Genomic DNA, 21,451 nt, shown 5'->3' on the forward strand with positions numbered 1-21,451 from the left:
ACTACTGTTATCTCTCACAACAAAAATATAGGTATTATAATAAGTGAAAACTTAAATGCCAGCGATTTTGTACATACTATAATATGGACAAAATGTTAATACTTGTATACATTGAGTTTTATTACTCAACAAAGTTGTTATTATCCATAGTTTGTAAATGAAGTGACAGAGGCAGAAAGTGATTAAGTAACTTCTAGGCCAAGTTCACAAGACTCTAAGTGATAGTGTCAGAAAGTTCAGGTTTGCTTGATGTTTTCCAAAATTTAAAGTTAAACACTTGAATGAGTTTAAGATTGTATTTTGCATTCAATTGTTTGAATAGAAATATCTGCCTTATGGAAAACTACTTCATCATTCTCTTCATGATTTTCATTGGCCATACATTGAATTGTATTCTAAGAGAATTAAATTGAGGTATATAAATACTATGTTAATAATCCTAGATTTTGAGTTTTATGTGCTAATTGTGAATATCATTTCAATTTATTTTAATACACCTTTATCATGATACATTTAATAGTTTTTATATACCCTAAAAGATAAATACAGCCTGTCTCCAGTTTGTAACAAACTTCTTATTTCAAAGTTGTTTTTTTCCCTTAAATGAGTTGTTTGGAAAATAGATTTTGTTATTCTGTATGAACAGACCAGTCCCACAAAAGCCCATATTCTCTTTGAAGTCTAATACTAGGGCTATTTAACATTTTCTTAACAGCAGCCATTATTCAGTAGGACATAACATGAATTTTGTTTTCTTTCTTTTTTTTTTTTTTTTTTTTTTTTGAGGCGGAGTCTCGCTCTGTCACCCAGGCTGGAGTGCAGTGGCGCGATCTCGGCTCACTGCAAGCTCCGCCTCCCGGGTTCCCGCCATTCTCCTGCCTCAGCCTCCCGAGTAGCTGGGACTACAGGCGCCGCCACCACGCCCGGCTAATTTTTTTGTATTTTTAGTGGAGACGGGGTTTCATTGTGTTAGCCAGGATGGTCTCGATCTCCTGACCTCGTGATCCGCCCGTCTCGGCCTCCCAAAGTGCTGGGATTACAGGCTTGAGCCACCGCGCCCGGCCATGAATTTTGTTTTCATAGAAATTGCCAGGGTTATACCAGGAATGTGCCCACTATAGTTTGGGGGAGCCCATCTTCCCTTGGTAAAGATAAAAGTATAAGCCTGGTAGAGATTCCTAGATACCAATAATATATTAACTCTCATTTTTTGTAAAAGAAAAAACTTGTTTGTTGTAGTTACTTCCAGGTATTCCGAATTAGGTAACAAGGAGCATTTATTCCCTTCTCCAAACTTGGGTCTTCCTTTATAGGTTAGGGATTATCTATTTGTAATCTCTGCTGCTTAAGTATTTTACATCATTAGAGGTAATTTTGCCTTGCCTTGTCTTAGCTTACATTTTCAATAGTAATACATATATTATTCATTGTTGAACCACTTAAAATTAAATATTGTTGGTAAGCACAGGCCTCAGGAAAAAAGTGTAAGCTAAGTTGCAAATATGTTTTTTATTTTTAATCAGTGTGTTAAATTTACAGTATATGATGTTTAAACATACTTTTCTTTTAATTTTGCAGGAGGTCCTAGGTTATAAAATTGACCATCAGGTTTCTGTTTACATAGTAGCAGTCTTAGAATACATTTCTGCAGACATTTTAAAGCTGGTTGGGAATTATGTAAGAAATATACGGCATTATGAAATTACAAAACAAGATATTAAAGTGGCAATGTGTGCTGACAAGGTAGGAAATTGAGCTTTTATATTTTTTTCTTAAGTTTCTTTTTATGACTTATTAAATGCTAACATGCTATTCATGTAGAATAAAATTGTACTACGTGTTGGGGAATATCTCCAGTAACCTAATAGCAGGGATTCAAGATACCACTTTATAGAAATAAGATATTAGATATATGATATTAAAATGTGTTTAAATATATGTCATGCAGTTTTTTTCTTCTGTGCTGTTGCAACTAGGGTTAATTAGAGTAATCTCTTAATAGTTAATTTCTTTTTTCTTTTCTTTTTTTTGAGATGGAATCTCGCTCTGTCGCCCAGGCTGGAGTGCAGTGGCACAATCTTGGCTCACTGCAACCTCCGCCTTCTGGATTCAGGCGATTCTCCTGCCTCAGCCTCCTGAGTAGCTGGGATTACAGGCACATGCCACCATGGCTGACTTATTTTTTTTTTTTTGTTTTTAGTAGAGACAGGGTTTCACCATGTTTGTCGGGCTGATCTCAAACTCCTGACTGCCTCAGCCTCCGAAAGTGCTGGAATTACAGGCGTGAGCCACCGCGCCTGGCAAATAGTAAATTTCTTTCTTTCTTTTTTTTTTTTTTTTGAGACGGAGACTCGCTCTGTCGCCCCGGCTGGAGTGCAGTGGCCGGATCTCAGCTGACTGCAAGCTCCGCCTCCCGGGTTTACGCTGCCTCAGCCTCCGGAGTAGCTGGGACTACAGGCGCCCGCCTAGTTTTTTGTATTTTTTTAGTAGAGAAGGGGTTTCACCGTGTTAGCCAGGATGGTCTCGATCTCCTGACCTCGTGATCCGCCCGTCTCGGCCTCCCAAAGTGCTGGGATTACAGGCTTGAGCCACCGCGCCCGGCTGTAAATTTGTTAAAATTTATTTGGATTGAAAGATTTATAAGGTTATGGATTTACTTAAAAACAATTTTTCAAAATGTAAAACCTCAAAACGATAGTTTTACTTTGGCACCTAGCTTTCTTCAGATACTACTTTGTGGTTTTACAATAATAATAATAAGAACAAACACTTACTGAAGGTTAGGCATATATGTGGCGTATCTCCATTGGTCCTTATGATATTCCTCTAAGGTGAGTGATCTTATCTACATTTTATAAAAAGGAGACTGAAATTCACAGGGATAAAGAAATTGGTCCAGAATTTTCTGAGAAGTTTCAAAGCCTAGACTTGAACTCCAGGTCTCTCTGAGTCTAAAGCTTTTCGTCATTACCTAAGGATGTTCATTTTACGGAAACAACTTTGCAGAAAGGAAAATATTTTCTGTTGAAGCATTTCATTCCATTTTCCTCATTATACTCTTACTGATTTGGAATATTATTTCTGATTACTGATTCCATTAAATTATGTTTTAGTATTTATTTGTTCTTTGAGAATGTGGCCATATAGAGTGAAAAAACCCACCTGATTTGAAGAAGAATTTCAAATGTTTGGGTATTTTTAAATGATTAAGTATTTAGTTTTAAAAAATTACTATCTAGACGAATATGAAATACTTGATGTTTTTTAATGAAGGCAGATAAATAAAATATTTTTGAATACCTACTACATGTTAACACAGGCAGGAGATGCAAGAGAAGTATATATAAAACAAGGCTTCAGAGTTGATGAAGTTGTACTTACATGCATGAAACAATCAGAAAGCACGCAAGATAAAATATTATTTTATTGTGTTATAGAGATATGATGCTGTAGAAGTTCGCAAGAAGGGGAAAGATGTGTTCTAGCAAGATTAGTAACAGTAGACTTCTTGCAGAAAATAAAAGCTTATTTTGACCAGTTCCCAACAAATGTAGGAAAATAGGCCAAATAGAAGGCTATAAAAATTATTTAAATATGAGATACTGAGGCCATGGAATAAAGTGATGATGGCAGGGTATAAAACAGAGAAAACCAAGTCAGAGAAATTAAAGACAGGATCTGGAAACACATTGGAAGTAATAGGTTAACAAGAGAGACAGACAGATGAATACTAGTAGTGATAGAGAACTTGGAGGAGTGTAGTAAGTGATATCAGATGTTGAATTCTGTTTTAGAGAAGCTGTGGAGGAATGCTGGCAATATATCCAAGAGGAGAAATTTGCTTGTTTGCTTTTTTATCATTTAAGAACTTTATTCAGAGAACTTAAAGCATTTCACGTCAAATTTGACGAAAGCTTCATATTTTATTTTTTTATATCTCTGACTATATAGGTATTGATGGATATGTTTCATCAAGATGTAGAAGATATTAATATATTATCTTTAACTGATGAAGAGCCTTCCACCTCAGGAGAACAAACTTACTATGATTTGGTAAAAGCATTTATGGCAGAAATTCGACAATATATAAGGGAACTAAATCTAATTATAAAAGTTTTTAGAGAACCCTTTGTCTCCAATTCAAAATTGTTTTCAGCTAATGTAAGTATCATTGTATATATGCCTGTCATTGGATGTGTTCTGAAATTTGCATGACCACTTCAAATTTGAAGTTGTATAGTTCATGATTACTAATTTGTTAATTTTTTTAAGTTGTGGTACTTAATTCATGATCACAAAGTGCTATAACAGTTTCAAGAGATTTAACATCAGAAATTAAGAGACAAAATACAAAGTAGACTGATTATGTAAGTGAAAATGAATTCACAGAATTGTCCATGTACTCCAAAGGATAAAGCTTCTTGTTTAGGTGGAAGATATTTTTGTTTGAGTCATTTGAATCATTCAGCCTACACTTCATCAATGCCAACTGTATTGTCAGGTACCATGCTTGGCAGCAGGGATTCAAAGATGAATAAGAAACAGTTCTGCTGGGCGCGGTGGCTCACGCCTCTAATCCCAGCACTTTGGGAGGCCAAGGTGGGCGGATCACGAAGTCAGGAGATCGAGACCATCCTGGCTAACATGGTGAAACCTCATCTCCACTAAAAATACAAAAAATTAGCCGGGCGTGGTGGTGGGCGCCTGTAATCCCAGCTACTCGGGAGACTGAGGCAGGAGAATGGCGTGAACCCTGGAGGCGGAGCTTGCAATGAGCCGAGATTGCGCCACTGTACTCCAACCTGGTCAACAGAGCGAGACTCCATCTCAAAAAAAAAAAAAAGAAAAGAAAAGAAAAACAGTTCCTTTCCTTAAGTTTAGTCAAGACAGAGATATAAACTATACATTGCAATAAAATGTGGTAATTACCCTATTAGAAGTATGACAGCAGTAGTATTGGGAGCACAAAGGAAGGGGCTAGTAACATTGACACTTAGACAAAGGATTACTGATCTTACTGTAGTAATCAAACTAACCTAACTGGGTCCTGAAGAAATGCTGAGTGAGAACAGGTGAGATTGTCATAGGAGCTACACACTGGTAATTCCTGGAACTGTAGCCACACAGGCATAAATGACTGATAGAGAAGCAGTGCTCACTACAGAGGCTGGGACTGGGCTCAAGCTGTGGCAATGAGTGAACATTAAAAAATAAAGCAGTAGATTATCGTGATGGTTGTACAAATCTGTAAATATATTAAAGACTATTAAATCACTCACTTTAAATGGATACATTGTATGGTTTCTAAATAATGTTTCAATAAAGTTGCTTAACAAAAAGAGTAAAGAAGAGGCAAAGGTTTCTGAGGACACAAAAATCAAGAACCAAAATGGCCAAAAAGCACATCAAAAGGTGTTCAGCATCACTAATCATTAGAGAAATGTAAGTTAAAACCATGACATACTACTACATTCTCATTAGAAAGGCTAAAATGTAAATGACTTACAATACCAAAAGTTGAAATGGGTATGGAGCAACTGCTTGTGGGAATATAAAATTCCCACATTACTTGAGAATGTAAACTGGCAGATTTTGGAAAACAGTTTGGCAGTTCTCTCTCTCTTTTTTTCTTGAGATGTAGTCTTGCTCTGTTGCCCAGGCTGGAGTGCAGGGGTGCGATTTTGGCTCATTGTAACCTCTGCCTCTCGGGTTCAATCCATTCTCCTGCCTCAGCCTCCCGTGTAGCTGGGATTACAGGTGTGTGCCACCACACCTGACTAATTTTTGTGTTTTTAGTAGAGGCAGGGTTTTACCATGTTGGCCAGGCTGGTCTCAAACTGACCTTAAGTGATCCACCAGCCTCGGCCTCCCAAAATGCTGGGATTACAGGCGTGAGCCACCATGCCTGGCTAGTTTGGCAGTTCTCTATAACAATAAACATAAACTAACCATATTGCCCAGCAATTCTACTCTTAGGTTTTTAACCAGAAGAAGTGAAAACATGTCCATGCAAAACTGGTTCATGAATGTTCATAGCAGCTTTATTTGTAATAGCCCCAAACTGGAAACAACTCAAATGTCCATCAGCAGGTGAATGTATAAACAAACTGTGGTATGACCATACAGTGGAATGTTACTGAGGAATAAAAAAAAAATGAAATAGTTATGCATGCAACAGCATGGGTGCATCTCAAAAATATAAGCAAAACACTAGGCACAAAAGACAATATATGATTCCATTTATTTAATATTCTAGAAAAGACATTTCTGTAGAGACAAAAAGGAGATCACAGGTTTCCTGGGAGTGAGGCCTAGTAAGGGTTGATGGAAATGGGGCACATCTTAAGAAGTTAAGATGATGAAAAGGTTCTGTATCTTGATTGTGCTGGTGGTTAGAAGGGTGAATAACTACACAAAATCTCACCAAAACAACATTTAAAATAGGAGTTTCTTATATAAGCCATGCCTCAAAGTCGACTTGATAAATATAGTCACTGATAAAAAAAGAAATCAAATAATAGTAACCAATTTTAATTTAAAGTACAAAATGGATATGGTTTCAGATTCTATGTTGCAACTAACCCTTAAGAAACTATCATTTGTTGAATTTTAGTAAAGAACCATAAAAGGATAGTCACTCTATTTATATGGAAAGTCCAGAATAGGCAAATCCATAGAGACAAAGTAGATTAGTGGTTGCCAGGCACTGGGGAGTGACTGTACCGGATATTTAGCTATTCACCTTCCAAAAAAATCATAGGGTTTCTTCTCATGGTAATAAAATGTTCTAGAATTTGATACTGGTGATGACTGCACAACCAATATTGAAACCATTGACTAGTAACTACACTTTTAACGAGTGAATTTTATGGTATATGAGTTTTATCTCAATAGAAAAATTACACAGAAAAGCTATATTTTTCATATACTTCGAAATAATGTATCACAACAGATTGTATGCAGAAATAGATATGAAAATCCTGCCGTCTTCTAGTATACTATGTTAAGAGATTTGCAAATGTAAAACATTGCCATTCTTCTGCTGAATGTTTTTTGTTGTGGTTTAAAAAAAATTTGGCTACTTTTTATAAAAGTGCTATTTTTGTTAACACATAATGGGTTTATTATTTTTAATGAATTAAATATTTTTTTTAAATTTTGGTTTTAACTTCTAATATGGTAAACATTGAAATACATAGTTATAAACAAAAGGTTTTTAGAATCTTCAATAATTTTTAAGAGTGTGAAGGAGTCCTGAGACCAGAAAGTTACAAGACCACTGACCTAGAGAAATGTATTTGCAAGTTGTACATCTTTGCAGAAGGAATTCTTGAATTATCTTTTATTCATATTTGTAAATCATTAACATTTTTCACTGTATCTGCCATGTTAAATTTTGTGATTATAAAATGAGTTATTGGCTCAAAATTTGTTTAATATTATAATAATACAGCCTCACTGAATTTATGTGTTTTCCCCCAAACAGGATGTAGAAAATATATTTAGTCGTATAGTAGATATACATGAACTTAGTGTAAAGTTACTGGGCCATATAGAAGATACAGTAGAAATGACAGATGAAGGCAGTCCCCATCCACTAGTAGGAAGCTGCTTTGAAGACTTAGCAGAGGTAAGTACTTCAATTATATACCCAAAAAGTCTACATAAAAACCTACATTTACGTTAAAATTAAGAGTCTTATTTCTTTCCAGCTAAAGTCATAGATACAAATTGTTCACTACTTATCTGTTATTGCTCCTTTTCCATAGGGTCATTGTCAACATATGTTTCTGTTATCTTACCAAACAGAAAAAGTGGTCTCTTGTTAATTATAGAAAAGCAGATACCACCAAGGGGAGGTATAACAGCTGTCACCCAATGGCCTACTGTAAAAGGTTAAGAAAAGTCAATGAATGACTATTAAGGAAGAGACCACAGAACTTGCACCTGAAGTCAGATTACTTGTGTTCCAGTCTAAGCTCTGCTGCTTATTAGTTGTGTGACCAGTGGCAAGTTATTTCATTTCTTTAAACCTCCATATCTTTATTTGTAAAATAAGAATTTTAATATAGGTTGAATATTCCTAATCCAAACATCCCAAATCTGAAATGCTTCAAAATCTGAAACTATTCCAACATGATGCTCCAAGGAAATGCTCATTGGAGCATTTCAGATTTGGGATTTTCAGACTCGGGATGCTGAAGCAGTAGGTATAATACAAATAATCCAAAATCTGAAATCTTAAACACTTCATTTTGGGTAAGAGATACTCGATCTGTAATACCAGGATTTTCATGAAAAATTAAATAACCTATCTGAAGTATTTACCTATCTACCTTCACATAGTAAGCTTACTCAGTATGTGATAACTACATTATTATTTAGAATAGGAATGAAGTAAATAGGACAGTAGGATCCAGGATCTGGATGATTGAGATACCATGAGATAGAAAGATATTAACTCCTCAGATATTTCAAATTAACTCCTCAGATATTTCAAATGCTAAAATACATGAGTCAGTCCTAATAAGTTAGCATTAAGAGTCGTTCTGAGGTTTCTAGCGTTTGCTGTGTTCTCATTCTAAAATCTCACTCATTATGATACAGCATTGAGCTTGTAAAATTTTTTTTTAAATTAAGACTTTCAGGCAAAATAGAATGGTAAGTTCAAGCATCACCATAGCCCCTTCATTCCTGCTCCAAACACACATAAGTAATAAAGTATAAAAAGAAAAATGTGGAATATATATACTAGACTTGAAAACAAGATCAGGAATGGAATAGACATTCAAGGTAGTGAGCTCTGGTATCTGGGTGTTTAGGCTCTTAAGGACAGTGAATTGTTTCAAATGTGTTCCATGAAAGCCAGAGCAAGACTTCTTGCTCAAGTCCCTCCTTATAATAGGATGCTAGGAAAATCTGCCAACCTGGTATCTACAGTAAAGTTTTCTAAAAAGTTGTGGACTTGATGTGGGGAGACAAAAACGTTGCCTTACAATAATAACTTAACAAAGTTTCCTACAGCATTAAGCTAATATGAAGCCTGAACCCTCAAAGTCATTTTAAGAGTAGGTTCTGGTTTGGAAGAGTGATCATAAAGGAATGGGAGAAAAAAAGGAAACAAAACATTAAGTCTCCCACCAAGAAGCATATAATACAAACTTCCAAAAAACAAGGCAAATTCTAATTCTGAGAATGATAATAAAATCAACAATTACAACATGAATTTATTCCAGATGAAACTGATTTTGTATAATAGACATACAAAAAGTTTAAAAGTTTAGGATGCTGAAAGAGCTAAGTGAAGGAATATGATCCATTTATAAAGAAGATATTATGAAACAAAAATAGGTGGAAAGGAAATGAGCAGATTTCTAGATATCAAAAGACAGAGATTTTGAGAATTAAATATATTATACAAGCATTGAAATAACTTATATAGTACAACATTTGCTGGACCCAGTTCAAGGATAAAATTAGTAAATTGGAAGATGGAATTGAGGACTTCACTGAGAATGTGACACACAGACGAAGATAAGAAATATGAAAGACCAATTGAAAGTAATAAGCATAGCCGGGCACTGTGGCTCACGTCTGTAATCCCAGCACTTTGGGAGGCCGAGGCGGGCAGATCACCTGAGGTCAGGAGTTCAAGACCAGCCTGGCCAATATGGTGAAACCCTATCTCTACTAAATATACAAAAATTAGCCGGGCATGGTGGTGCATGTCTGTAATCCCAGCTATTTGGGATGCTGAGGCAGGAGAATTGCTTGAACCCAGGAGGTGGAGGTTGCAGTGAGCCGAGATCGCACCACTGCACTCCAGTGACAGAGCAAGACTCTATCTCAAAAAAAAGTAATAAGGATAAGCTGAGAGGCTTAGTATACATCTAATAGGAGTTCCAGACAAAGAGTGATGGAGAAACCATATTTGAAAACATAAAAATGGGTAATTTTCAAGAATGAGGACATTAGTTCCCACATCAAAAATGAATTCCAAATATTGTTCATGATAAATAAAAATAAACACACAGCTGAAAACATGGCAGTGAAACTACAGAACATCAAAGATAAAGAAAATCTTGGGTTGGGCGCAGTGGCTGATGCCTGTAATCCCAGCACTTTGGGAGACTGAGGCAGATGGATTGCTTGAAGTCAAGAGTTCGAGACCAGCCTGGCCAACATGGTGAAACACCATCTCTACTAAAAAATACAAAAATTAGCCAGGCGTGGTGGCGGGAGCCTGTAATCTGAGCTACTCAGGAGGCTGAGACACGAGAATTGCTTGAATCTGGGAGGCAGAGGTTGCAGTGAGCTGAGTTTGCGCCACTGTACTCCAGACTGGGTGGTTTCACCAGACTGGGTGACAGAGCAAGACTTGGTCTTAAGGGAAAAAAAGAGAAAATCTTAAAAGCTGTTAAGACATGGGAGACTGAGGCAGGAGGATGGCGTGAACCCGGGAGGCAGAGCTTGCAGTGAGCTGAGATTGCGCCATTGCACTCCAGCCTGGGCGACAGAGCAAGATTCTGTCTCAAAAAAAAAAAAAAACTGTTAAGCTGTTAAAACAGAAAAGAAAATATTTTGCGAAGGAACTATAATTAGAATGGCAGCAGGGTTCTCTTTAACAACAGAGGTTAACAGTCAGTTGAGTAATATCTTTAAAGTACTAAGGTAAAATAGGATTTTCTATCTAACTACAGTATTATTCAAGAATGAGGACAAATTTTTATTTTTTATTTTATTTTTTATTTTTTTGAGACGGAGTCTTGCTCTGTAGCCGGGGCTGGAGTGCAGTGGCCGGATCTCAGCTCACTGCAAGCTCCGCCTCCCGGGTTTACGCCATTCTCCTGCCTCAGCCTCCGGAGTAGCTGGGACTACAGGCGCCCGCCACTTCGCCCGGCTAGTTTTTTGTATTTTTAGTAGAGACGGGGTTTCACAGTGTTAGCCAGGATGGTCTCGATCTCCTGACCTCGTGATCCGCCCGTCTCGGCCTCCCAAAGTGCTGGGATTACAGGCTTGAGCCACCGCGCCCGGCCCAAATTTTTAAATAATAAAGTTTGTAGAAGAAAACATAAGTGTTCTTCATGACCTTGGAATATACAAAGATTTAAACAGGACACAAAAGCACTAACCATGAAATAAAAAAATTGATAAACTGGACTTCATTAGATGTAAGAATATCCTTTCATCAAAAGACAAAATTAATAGAATGAAAAGGCAAGCTATAGACTGGAAGATAATATTTGTTATATACGTAGTCAATGAAAGACTCATATCTGGGATATATTAAGAACTCCTGGCTGGGCACAGTAGCTCATACCTATAATCCCAGCACTTTGGGAGGCCGAGGCCAGTGGATCACTTGAGGTCCGGAGTTTGAGACGAGCCTGGCCAACATGGTGAAACCCCGTCTCTACTAAAAATACAAAATTAGGCAGGCATAGTGGTGCATGTCTGTAATCCCAGTTACTTGGGAGTCTGAGGCAGGAGAATTGCTTGAACTCAGGAGGTAGAGGTTGCATTGAGCCAAGATCACACCACTGTACTCCAGCCTGGGCGACAGAGCGAGACTCTGAAAAAAAAACAAAAAACCCCCAAAACAAAATAACTCCTACATGCCTACAAATCAGTAACTAAAACTTCAGGGTTTTTTGGTTTTGTTTTGTTTTTAGAAAATAGGCAAAAGACTTGAGTACGTACTTCACACACAAAAAAAGATGCTCAACATTGTTATTCATCAAGGAAATGAATTTTGAAACCGTGGAGTAGTTGGAAGTCTACTTGCTGGTTGGGGCTAGGGTGTAATTTGGTACAGCCACTTTGGAAAACTGTTTGGCATATCTACTAGAGCTAAGCACACAATGTACCCTATGACCCAGCATTTTAACTCTTGGGCATATATCAAACAAAAATGAGTGCTTATGTTGACTGAAAGACATTTAAGAATGTTCGTGGTAGGTTTATTCATAATGGATAATTAGTGGTATATTCACACAAGAAAATGCTATCTGGCAATAAAAAAGAATAACTGCTGATAAAAGCAACAACATAATATTGAGTATAATAAGACTCAAAGTACATACTATATTGATATATAGGAAGTTCAGAAACATGTATCTTTGGAAACAGATTATTAGAATAGTGGTTGACTGGGAAACATGACAGAGATTTCTGAGGTGCTAGAAATGTTCTATTTCTTTATCTGGGTGGTGGTCACAGAAATGCATTGTATACAATAAAAAGTCATCAAATTACTGACTTTATGTAAAGTTATTCCTGAATTTATCAAAAATGAGGAAAAGGTGAGGAATAAATAAAAACCATTTCAAACATACAACGACCAAGAGCGTTTACTACTTGTAGACGCTCATTATAAGATGCATTGGATGGCGTTCTTTAGCAAGAAGGAAAGTTTTACTCAAAGGGAAGTCAAGAAATACAAGAACTGATGATGAAAAAGAAATTGGTAGGTGTAGGCCGGTGGCTTGCACCTGTAATCCTAGCACTTTAGGAGGCCAAGGTGGACAGATCACTTGAGCTCAGGAGTTCAAGACCAGCCTGGGCAATATGGCGAAACCCCGTCTCTACAAAACAAAATACCAAAATTACCCAGGTGTGGTGGTGCACACCTGTAGTCCCAGCTACTCTGGAGACTGAGGTAGGAGGATCACTTGCGCCCAGGAGGCTGAGGTTTCAGTGAGCCAAAATCATGCCACTGTGCTCCAGCCTGGGTGACAGACTGAGACACTGTCTCTAAATAAATAAATAGAAAATGTGTTGATAAATTTAATGAATTGCTGAATAGTTTTAAAAATATTTTTAAAGTTTTTTGTCTTGGAAAGACTAAACTATATTTCTATGTATTAGTGACAAAGTATACAGTATGTAAAGTGGACTTGTGTTTGTGATAGAAAAATAACTTGAAAAATTTATAGATAGCCATATTTATTTTTAAAAAAATTAGGAAAATCACCAAAAGAACAGAAATACTACCTGTAGCTTATAATGTACAGATAGGGAAAAAGGAACTATAGTAATTTTTTTTATCATTTTCACTGATAATAGGAAAGAATAAATGAAGCAAACAAAAACAGTGATAATGAAGATAAAATGATATAAAAAATCCAACTACATTAGTAACTCAGTATATACAAACTGATGAAACTCAGCCTATTTAAAGAGAGTAATTATATTTGATTTTTTTTAAATTCACTTTAGGCCTGGCGCAGTGGCTCACGCCTGTAATGCCAGCACTTTGGGAGGCCGAGGCGGGTAGATCACAAGGTCAGGAGTTTGAGACCAGCCTGGCCAACATGGTGAAACCCGGTCTCTACTAAAAAAAAAAATACAAAAATTAGCTGGGCATGGTGGTGTGCACCTGTAATCCCAGATACTCAGGGGGCTGAGGCAGGAGATTTCTTGAACCCAGGAGGTGGAGGTTGTGGTGAGCCTAGACCATGCCACTCCTCTCCAGCCTGGGTGACAGAGCAAGACTCCGTCTCAAATAAATAAATAAATAATCCACTTTATGCATCTTATAAAAGATGTTCTTAAAACAGAACCACAGAAATATTTTAAGATAAAGGGATGAAAAATCGTAACATATAAAAACTTATCAAACCTGTATACCAATATTCAGATTAACTGATAAAATTACACAAAGTAAGCACTGAGGAGGAAAAAAGAGAAACACTTCCTAATAGTAAAAGGGATACTATCATGAAGATATAACAACCATTAATGTGTATGCATCTGATTATAAAGCCTCAAAATATAAGAAGTAGAAACTGACAGAATTACAAGAAACTAAAAAAAAATTGCTATCATAGGAAATTTTAACACGTCTCCATCAGAAATTAACAGATCAAACAGAAAAAAGATTAGACTACAGGAGATTAGACTAACACATTTGATTTTACACACACACACACACACACACTCTCTCTCTCTCTCTCTCTCTCTCTCTCTCTCTCTCTCTCTCTCTGCCTCTCTCACACTCAACCCTCCATATCCATGGCGTCCACATCTGTGGATTCAACCAACTGTGGATTGAAAATATTTTTTGGGGAAAAAAAGCATAACTGGCATAATTGTAGCTGTACTAACATATTGTTGAGCACATTAGAATACATTACATCAGGGTACATTACAATACCCTAAACAATACAGTATAACAACTTTTTACATATAGAAGTAACATAGGGATCCTCTGAAGGTTATATGCAAATATACTATTTTATATCGGACTTGAGCATCTCTAGATTTTGGTATCTGCATGGGATCCTATAATCAATCCCTCACCGATACAAGGGACAACAGAGTGTGTGTGTGTGTGTGTGTGTGTGTGTGTGTGTGTGTGTACACACAGTCATCCCTCAGTATATGTGGGGAATTGGTTCTAGGACTCCCTGTAGATACCCAAATCCACACATGCTCAAGTTCCACATCAGCCCTGCAAAACTTGCATAGGCCCTGTGGAACCCATATATACAAAAAGCCAGCCCTCAGTGTACAAGGGTTTCACATCCCACAGATACTGTATTTTTGATCCTCATTTGGTTGAAAAACATCTGCATATAAGTGGATCCGTGCAAGTCTAACCCACAGGTGGTTCAAAGGTCAGCTGTATATATCTAAATATATATATATACAGATATATATCTGTATATATCTTAATACTGTTGCCTTGAGGATTAAGTTTCAACATAAATTTTGCAGAGAGAAGCTTACAGTTTTACACGTTTTTTGAAAAAATAGTAATAATTAAAAATGAATGAGTTAAGCTTTCAACCCAAGAAACAAGAGAACAGGATACACCTAAGAGAATAATATGTAAGGAAGTAACGGAACAGAATTCGTGAATTAGAAATTGATATAACAAAAGATCTCATGGCTGATCAACGGGAAAAGAAACACAAATACTAGATGGGATCTCGGCTCTCTGCAACCTCTGCCTCCCAGGTTCAAGCAATTCTCATGCTTCAGCCACCCCAATAGTTGGGATTACTGTGCCACCACTTTCGGCTAATTTTTGTGTTTTTAGTAGAGACGAGGTTTTGCCATGATGGCTAGGCTGGTCTCGAACACTTGGCCTCAAGTGATCTACCTGCCTCGGCCTCCCAAAGTGCTGGGATTTACATATGTGAGCCACTGTACCAAGCCTGTTTTTTAAATCATGGAAGAACACTAAGATCCACTTCAAAATGTTTAAGAACTGTAATGACATAACCTTTAAAATTATATAAAAGAGCAGCATCAATGTCCTAAGTTAAAAAACATTCAAAAATGAATAGTCAAAATATGTTTTAACAAATGACTTGCAGCATACACCAGGTGTTGTGAATGCTATGGTTTGAATGTGTCCTCATATTTTATGTATTGGAAGTTTAATCTCCAACTATATATATTGATTGGAGGTGGGGCCTGTGGAGGTAATTAGGATTAGATAAGGTCATCAGGGTGTGGACCCCATGATGGCAGGCCTGTCTTTATAAAAAGAGGAAGAGACCTGAGCTGACATGCAGTAGTCCCCTTGCTGTGCCCTGCACCACCTCAGGACTTTGCAGAGTCCCTACCAGCAAGAAAGCCCTCACCAGATGTACCTGCCTGTCTTGAACTTCTAGCCTCCAAAACTGTGGTAAATAAATTTCTTTATGAATTACCCAGTCTCAGGTATTCAGTTATAGCAACAGAAGACAGCATATGACAATGAGTTTTGCCAATCTTCAGGAAACAGTTAATCTTACTCTTTTGCAAATTGTTCCAATGAATTGAGACATGAAGGGTAACTTAAGTTTATCAGGATTGTATGAATACATTATCAAAACTAGATAACGACAATACAAGAAAAAACTATGAGACATTCTCGGGTATTAACAAAACTAGCGATGAAAAATCAGTTTATGATACAGTAAAACATATGTCCAAATATGATATATCTTATGATGTTTATTCTTATGTGGTTTGACATTTTAAAAAGTTTTAATGTAGTATTCTACTTTAGCAGGTTAAAATCTCGAGAAAAAGGGTTCCATAAAATTAAACATTCATTCATAAATTTCTTTAAAATGTCAGGCAAACAAGGAATAGAAGGCAACTTTCTTAACCTAATAAAGGATATTTACTAAAAGTCTGTAAGAGATATAATAGTGGTTAAACTATAGCAAAACTAAGAAACTAGAAAAGAAGGCCGGGCGCGGTGGCTCAAGCCTGTAATCCCAGCACTTTGGGAGGCCGAGATGGGCGGATCACGAGGCCAGGAGATCGAGAGACAATCCCGGCTAACACGGTGAAACCCCGTCTCTACTAAAAAATACAAAAAAACTAGCCGGGCGAGGTGGCGGGCGCCTGTAGTCCCAGCTACTCGGGAGGCTGAGGCAGGAGAACGGCATAAACCCGGGAGGCGGAGCTTGCAGTGAGCTGAGATCCGGCCACTGCACTCCAGCCTGGGTGACAGAGCAAGACTCCGTCTCAAAAAAAAAAAAAAAAAAAAAAAAAAGAAACTAGAAAAGAATACCACCATCACCACTTCTATTCAGCACTCTAATAGTGAGTACTGCCCAATACAAAAAGACAGAAAAGGAATAGGCAAGACAAAATTGTCCTATTTTTAGTTAATATAATTATCTATATAGCAAACCCAAGTAAATTTATATAGTATTAAACTAGTTGGCAAGCTCATTATAGCTGTTGGATAAAAGATCAGCCTGTAAAAATTGGTAGCATTACTGTGCTAAGTTATAGTCTATTGAATATATAATATTTTTAAAGACTTTTTTCACTATAGAGATAAGACTATAAAGTACCTGGAAATAAACCTGACTAAATACAAGACCTTTGCTTTAAAAAAAAAAAAAATCATAAAATTAGCTGGGCACAGTGGCTTACTCCTGTAATCCCAGCACTTTGGGAGGTTGAGGCAGGCGAATCACGAGGTCAGGAGTTCGAGACCAGTCTGGTCAACATGATGAAACCCCATCTTTACTAAAAATACAAAAAATTAGCTGAGTGGGCACCTGTAATCTCAGCTACTCAGGAGGCTGAGGCAGGAGAATCGCTTGAACCCGGGAGGCAGAGGTTGCAATGAGCCGAGATTATGCCACTGCACTCCAGCCCCAGTGAGAGAGTGAGACTCCATCTCAATAAAATAAAATAAAATAAAATAAAATTAGATTCATAAGGAAGATCTGAATAAATGGAAATATATACTGTGTTCATGGACAGAAAGACTCAGTACTGTAATGATACCAGTTGTCCCCCAAATAATCTACAAATTTAGTGCATAGCAAGCCGATCCTAAAATTCACGTGTTAAGAATGAGGAGCAAAAATAACAATTTTGAGGAAGAACAAGTTGAGGGGACTTGTTCTTGTCCCCTCAAGTACTTGTTAGATAAAATGCATGTTAGATAAAGTCTTGCCACATACTAAGACTTATTATGAAGCCGGAGTAAACAAGAGCGTAGTATTGGTGCAGGTAACAATTAGGTAACAGAACAAAGAACCCTGAAAAAAATATATACATATATTCTCCTGATATGTGACAGATATTACATTAATCAGTAGAGAAAGAATGAAGTCATTAATAAATGATAATGAGTCAAACCTGGTTATATGGAAAAAAATTCGTTCCATAACACATATAATTCACAGAAAGTACTCAACATATTAAAAATCTAAAAATGAAGAGTAGAACTTCAAAAGAAAATATAGGAGAATATATTTATATGACTTTGACATAGGAAGATTTCTTAACACATAGAGCAAACCAGAAAGGAAGAGATTACGTTTTAAAACTTCTATTCAAGAAAAGACACCATAGTTATAAGAGAAGCACAAATGAATGAAGTTGGAACCCTGTACCGTATCCAAAAATTAACTCAAAATGGATCAAAGACAATGTAGGATCTAAAGCTATAAAACTCTTGGAAGAAAACAGGTCTGAATCCTCATTACCTTGGATTTGGCAAAGGACACTTAGATAATGCAAAAGCACAAGCTATAAAAGAAAAAGTAGATGATTTGGACTTCTTCAAAATTAAAAACTCTGTGTTTCAAAGTACACCATCAAGAAAGCAAAAGACAGCCTACAGAAAGGGAAAACATACTTGTAAATGATATTTCTGATAAGAGTCTAGTATTCAGTGTATATAACAAAAAGATAACTCAATTTAAAAAACGGGCAAAGGATTTGAATAGATATTTCTCCAAGGAAGATATATAAATGGCCAACATGGTACATTAGAAGATGCTCAGCTTCATTAGAAATTAGGGAAATGCAAATCAAAACCACTATAAAGCCTGGGCAACATAGTGAGACCTTGTCTTTACAAAAATTAGAAAATTTGCCCAGGATGGTGGTGTGCGCCTATGGTCCCAGCTACTCGGGGGGCTGAGGTGGGAGGATTGCTTGAGCGCAGGAAGTTGAGGCTTCAGTGAGCCATGATCACATGATTGCACTCCAGCCTGGGTGACAAGGTTAGACCGTATCTCTAAAAGAAAAAACTTGACGCAGTACCACTTCACATACACTAAGATGTCTAAAATTAAAATAAAAAAGGGAAAGTAACAAGTGTTGATGAAGATGTGGAGAAACTGAGATCCTCATATTTTGCTGATAGAAATATAAAATGGAGCAACTGCTTGGAAAACAGTTTGCTGGTTTCTCAAAAAGTTAAACGTAGAATTACCATATGATCCAAAAATTTCACTCCCAGATATATACCCAAAAGAACTGAAAACAGTGATTCAATTATATAATTGTATGCCAACATTCATAGCAGCATTATCCACAATAGCCAAAAGCTGGGAACAACCCACATGTCCATCAACAGATGAATGGTTAAATTATAAAACGTGGTAAATACATTACAGTAGAATATACAGTAGAATATAATTCAGCTTAAAAAGGGATGAAATTTCAATACATGCTACAACATGGGTGAACCTTGGAAATATTATGCTAATAAAATAAGCCAGACACAAAAGGACAAATATTGTATGTTTCCACTAATATGAGGTAACAAGAGTAGTCAAATTTAAATAGAGACAGAAAATAGAAGCTACCAAGGGTTATGGGGAAGAGGCAATGATCAGTTACTGTTCAATGGATAGAGTTTCAGTTTGGGATGATAGAATAGTTCAGATCTGGAAATGCACAGTTGCACAACATTGTCTGTTAATGCCACTTAATTGTATACTTAAAAATGGCTAAAATGGTAATTTTCATGTGTATATTTTACCACAATATAAAAAAACTAAAAGGGAGTGTTGAAACATGCTACAACATGGATGAATTTTGAAAATGTTATGCTGAACACAAGAAGCCAGTCACAAAAGACTACATATTGTATGATTCCATTTACATGTAATATCCAGAATAGGCAAATCCATGGAGACAAAAAGTAGATTCATGGTTGCCTAGGGCTGAGGGGGTTTAGAGATTTGGGAGGTAATAGCTGAAGAGTGTGTGATTTCTTTGAGGGGGTGATAAAAATATTCTGAAATAGATTATGAAGATAGTTGCACAATTCCGTTAAACTAAAAATCATCTAATTTTGCCCAATAAATGGATGGAGTGAATGTGTATGAATTATATCTCAATAAAGCTATTTTTAAAAACTATCAATTTAACATGTAAAGACAAGCTAGTAGAAATGGTCAAAAGCTATTAATAAACAATTCTCAGAAGAGAAGATACAAATAAATGGCCCATAACCATATAAGTAGATTCTCAACATTACTAGTAATCAGGGAAATACATATAAAAATAACACTGACATAGTCTCGCAATATCAGGCTAACAAATTTTAAGTCTGATAGTATCAAATTGTTGACAAGGAAGTGGACAACTGGGAAAAATCACTGCTGCTAAGTATATAAATTGATAAAACCACTTTGGAAAGCAACTTCCCCTGGTAGTTTACATGCTCTAAAAAATATTCATGCATATGTGCACACTAAGTTATACAGATCTCGTGGCTTAGGTTTCAGACTACTGCAATAAAGTGAATATCACAATAAAGCAAGTCAGTATTTTTTTGGCTTATAGTGCATATAAAAGTTATGTTTACACTATCCTGTGGTCTAGTAAGCATGCAATAGCATTATGTCTAAAACAACATACATACCTAAATTTAGAAATACGGCTAAAATAGTGCTAATGATCATCTTAGCCTTCAGTGAGTCATAATCTTTTAGCTGGTGAAGGGTCTTGTCTTGATGTTGATAGCTGCCGAAGGTTGGGGTGACTGGCAGTTTAAAAAATAAGCAACAATGGGGTTTGACACAGCTGTTGGCTCTTTCTTTTATGAAAGATTTCTGTGTAGCTGGTGATGTTGTTTGATAGCACTTTACCCACAGTAGAAATTATTTCAGTATTGGAGTCAATCCTCTCAAACTCTGCCACCGCTTTATTGACTAAGTTGATGTAATATTCTGAGTCCTTTGTTGTTATAAAAATGTTCATAGTATTTTCACCAGGAGTAGGTTCCATCTCAAGAAACCACTTTTTTTTTAAATTTTTTAAATTTATTTATTTTTTGAGACTGAATCTCACTTTGTCACCAGGCTAGAATGCAGTGGTGTGATCTCAGCTCATTGCAACCTCTGCCTCCTGGGTTCTAGTGATTCTCCTGCCTCAGCCTCCCGAGTAGCTGGGACTACAGGTGTGCGCCACCACGCCCAGCTAATTTTTGTATTTTTAGTAGAGACCAGGTTTCACCATGTTGGCTAGGATGGTCTCGATCTCTTGACCTCATGATCCGCCTGCCTTGGCCTCCCAAAGTGCTGGGATTACAGGCATGAGCTACCACGCCCAGCCAAGAAACTACTTTCTTTGCTCATCCATAAGAAGCAAATTCTCTATTCAAGTTTTATCATAAACTTGCAGCAGTTCAAGTCACATCATCAGGCTCCACTTCTAATCCTGTTTCTCTTGCTATTTCTACCACATCTGCAGTTACTTCCTCCAACTGAAGTCTTGAACTCCTCAAAGCCATCCACAAAAGTTGGAATCAGCTTCTTCCAAACACCTGTTAATGTGGATATTTTGACCTTTCCCATAAATAATGAATGTTCTTAGTGGCATCTAGAATGGTGAATCCTTTCCAGAGGGTTTTCAGTTGACTTTGTCCAGATACAACAGAAGAATCACTGTCTATGGCACTTACAGCCTTACAAAACATATTTGTGAAATAATAAAACTTGAAGGTCAAAATTATTCCTTGATCCATGGGCTGCAAAATGGATGCTGTGTTAAGAGACTTGAAAACAACATTAATCTCCTTGTATATCTCCATCAGAGCTCTTAAGGGTCTAGGTTCAATGTCAGTATTTTGAAAGAAGTTTTTTGTTTTGTTTTGTTTTGTTTTGTTTTTTTCTGAGCAGTTGGTCTCAATAGTGGGCTTAAAATATTCAGTAAACCATGTTGTAAACAGTTGTACTATCATCCA

General features: G+C 36.7%; 1 protein-coding gene across 3 annotated transcripts in view; it reads left to right on the plus strand.

Moving 5' to 3' along the window:
- Positions 1-21,451, plus strand: part of SOS1 (SOS Ras/Rac guanine nucleotide exchange factor 1) — a 148,653-nt gene that overhangs the window by 69,575 nt on the left and 57,627 nt on the right. For all 3 annotated transcript variants that reach the window (XM_028831741.2, XM_028831742.2, XM_077959694.1), the window contains exons 4-6: positions 1,579-1,743; positions 3,952-4,161; positions 7,487-7,630. In XM_028831741.2, coding sequence (XP_028687574.1) covers positions 1,579-1,743; positions 3,952-4,161; positions 7,487-7,630 — 519 coding nt within the window. The remainder of the gene's footprint in view (positions 1-1,578; positions 1,744-3,951; positions 4,162-7,486; positions 7,631-21,451) is intronic.

This window comes from Macaca mulatta, chromosome 13 (genome assembly GCF_049350105.2).
Source record: "Macaca mulatta isolate MMU2019108-1 chromosome 13, T2T-MMU8v2.0, whole genome shotgun sequence".
Classification (NCBI taxonomy): domain Eukaryota; kingdom Metazoa; phylum Chordata; class Mammalia; order Primates; family Cercopithecidae; genus Macaca; species Macaca mulatta.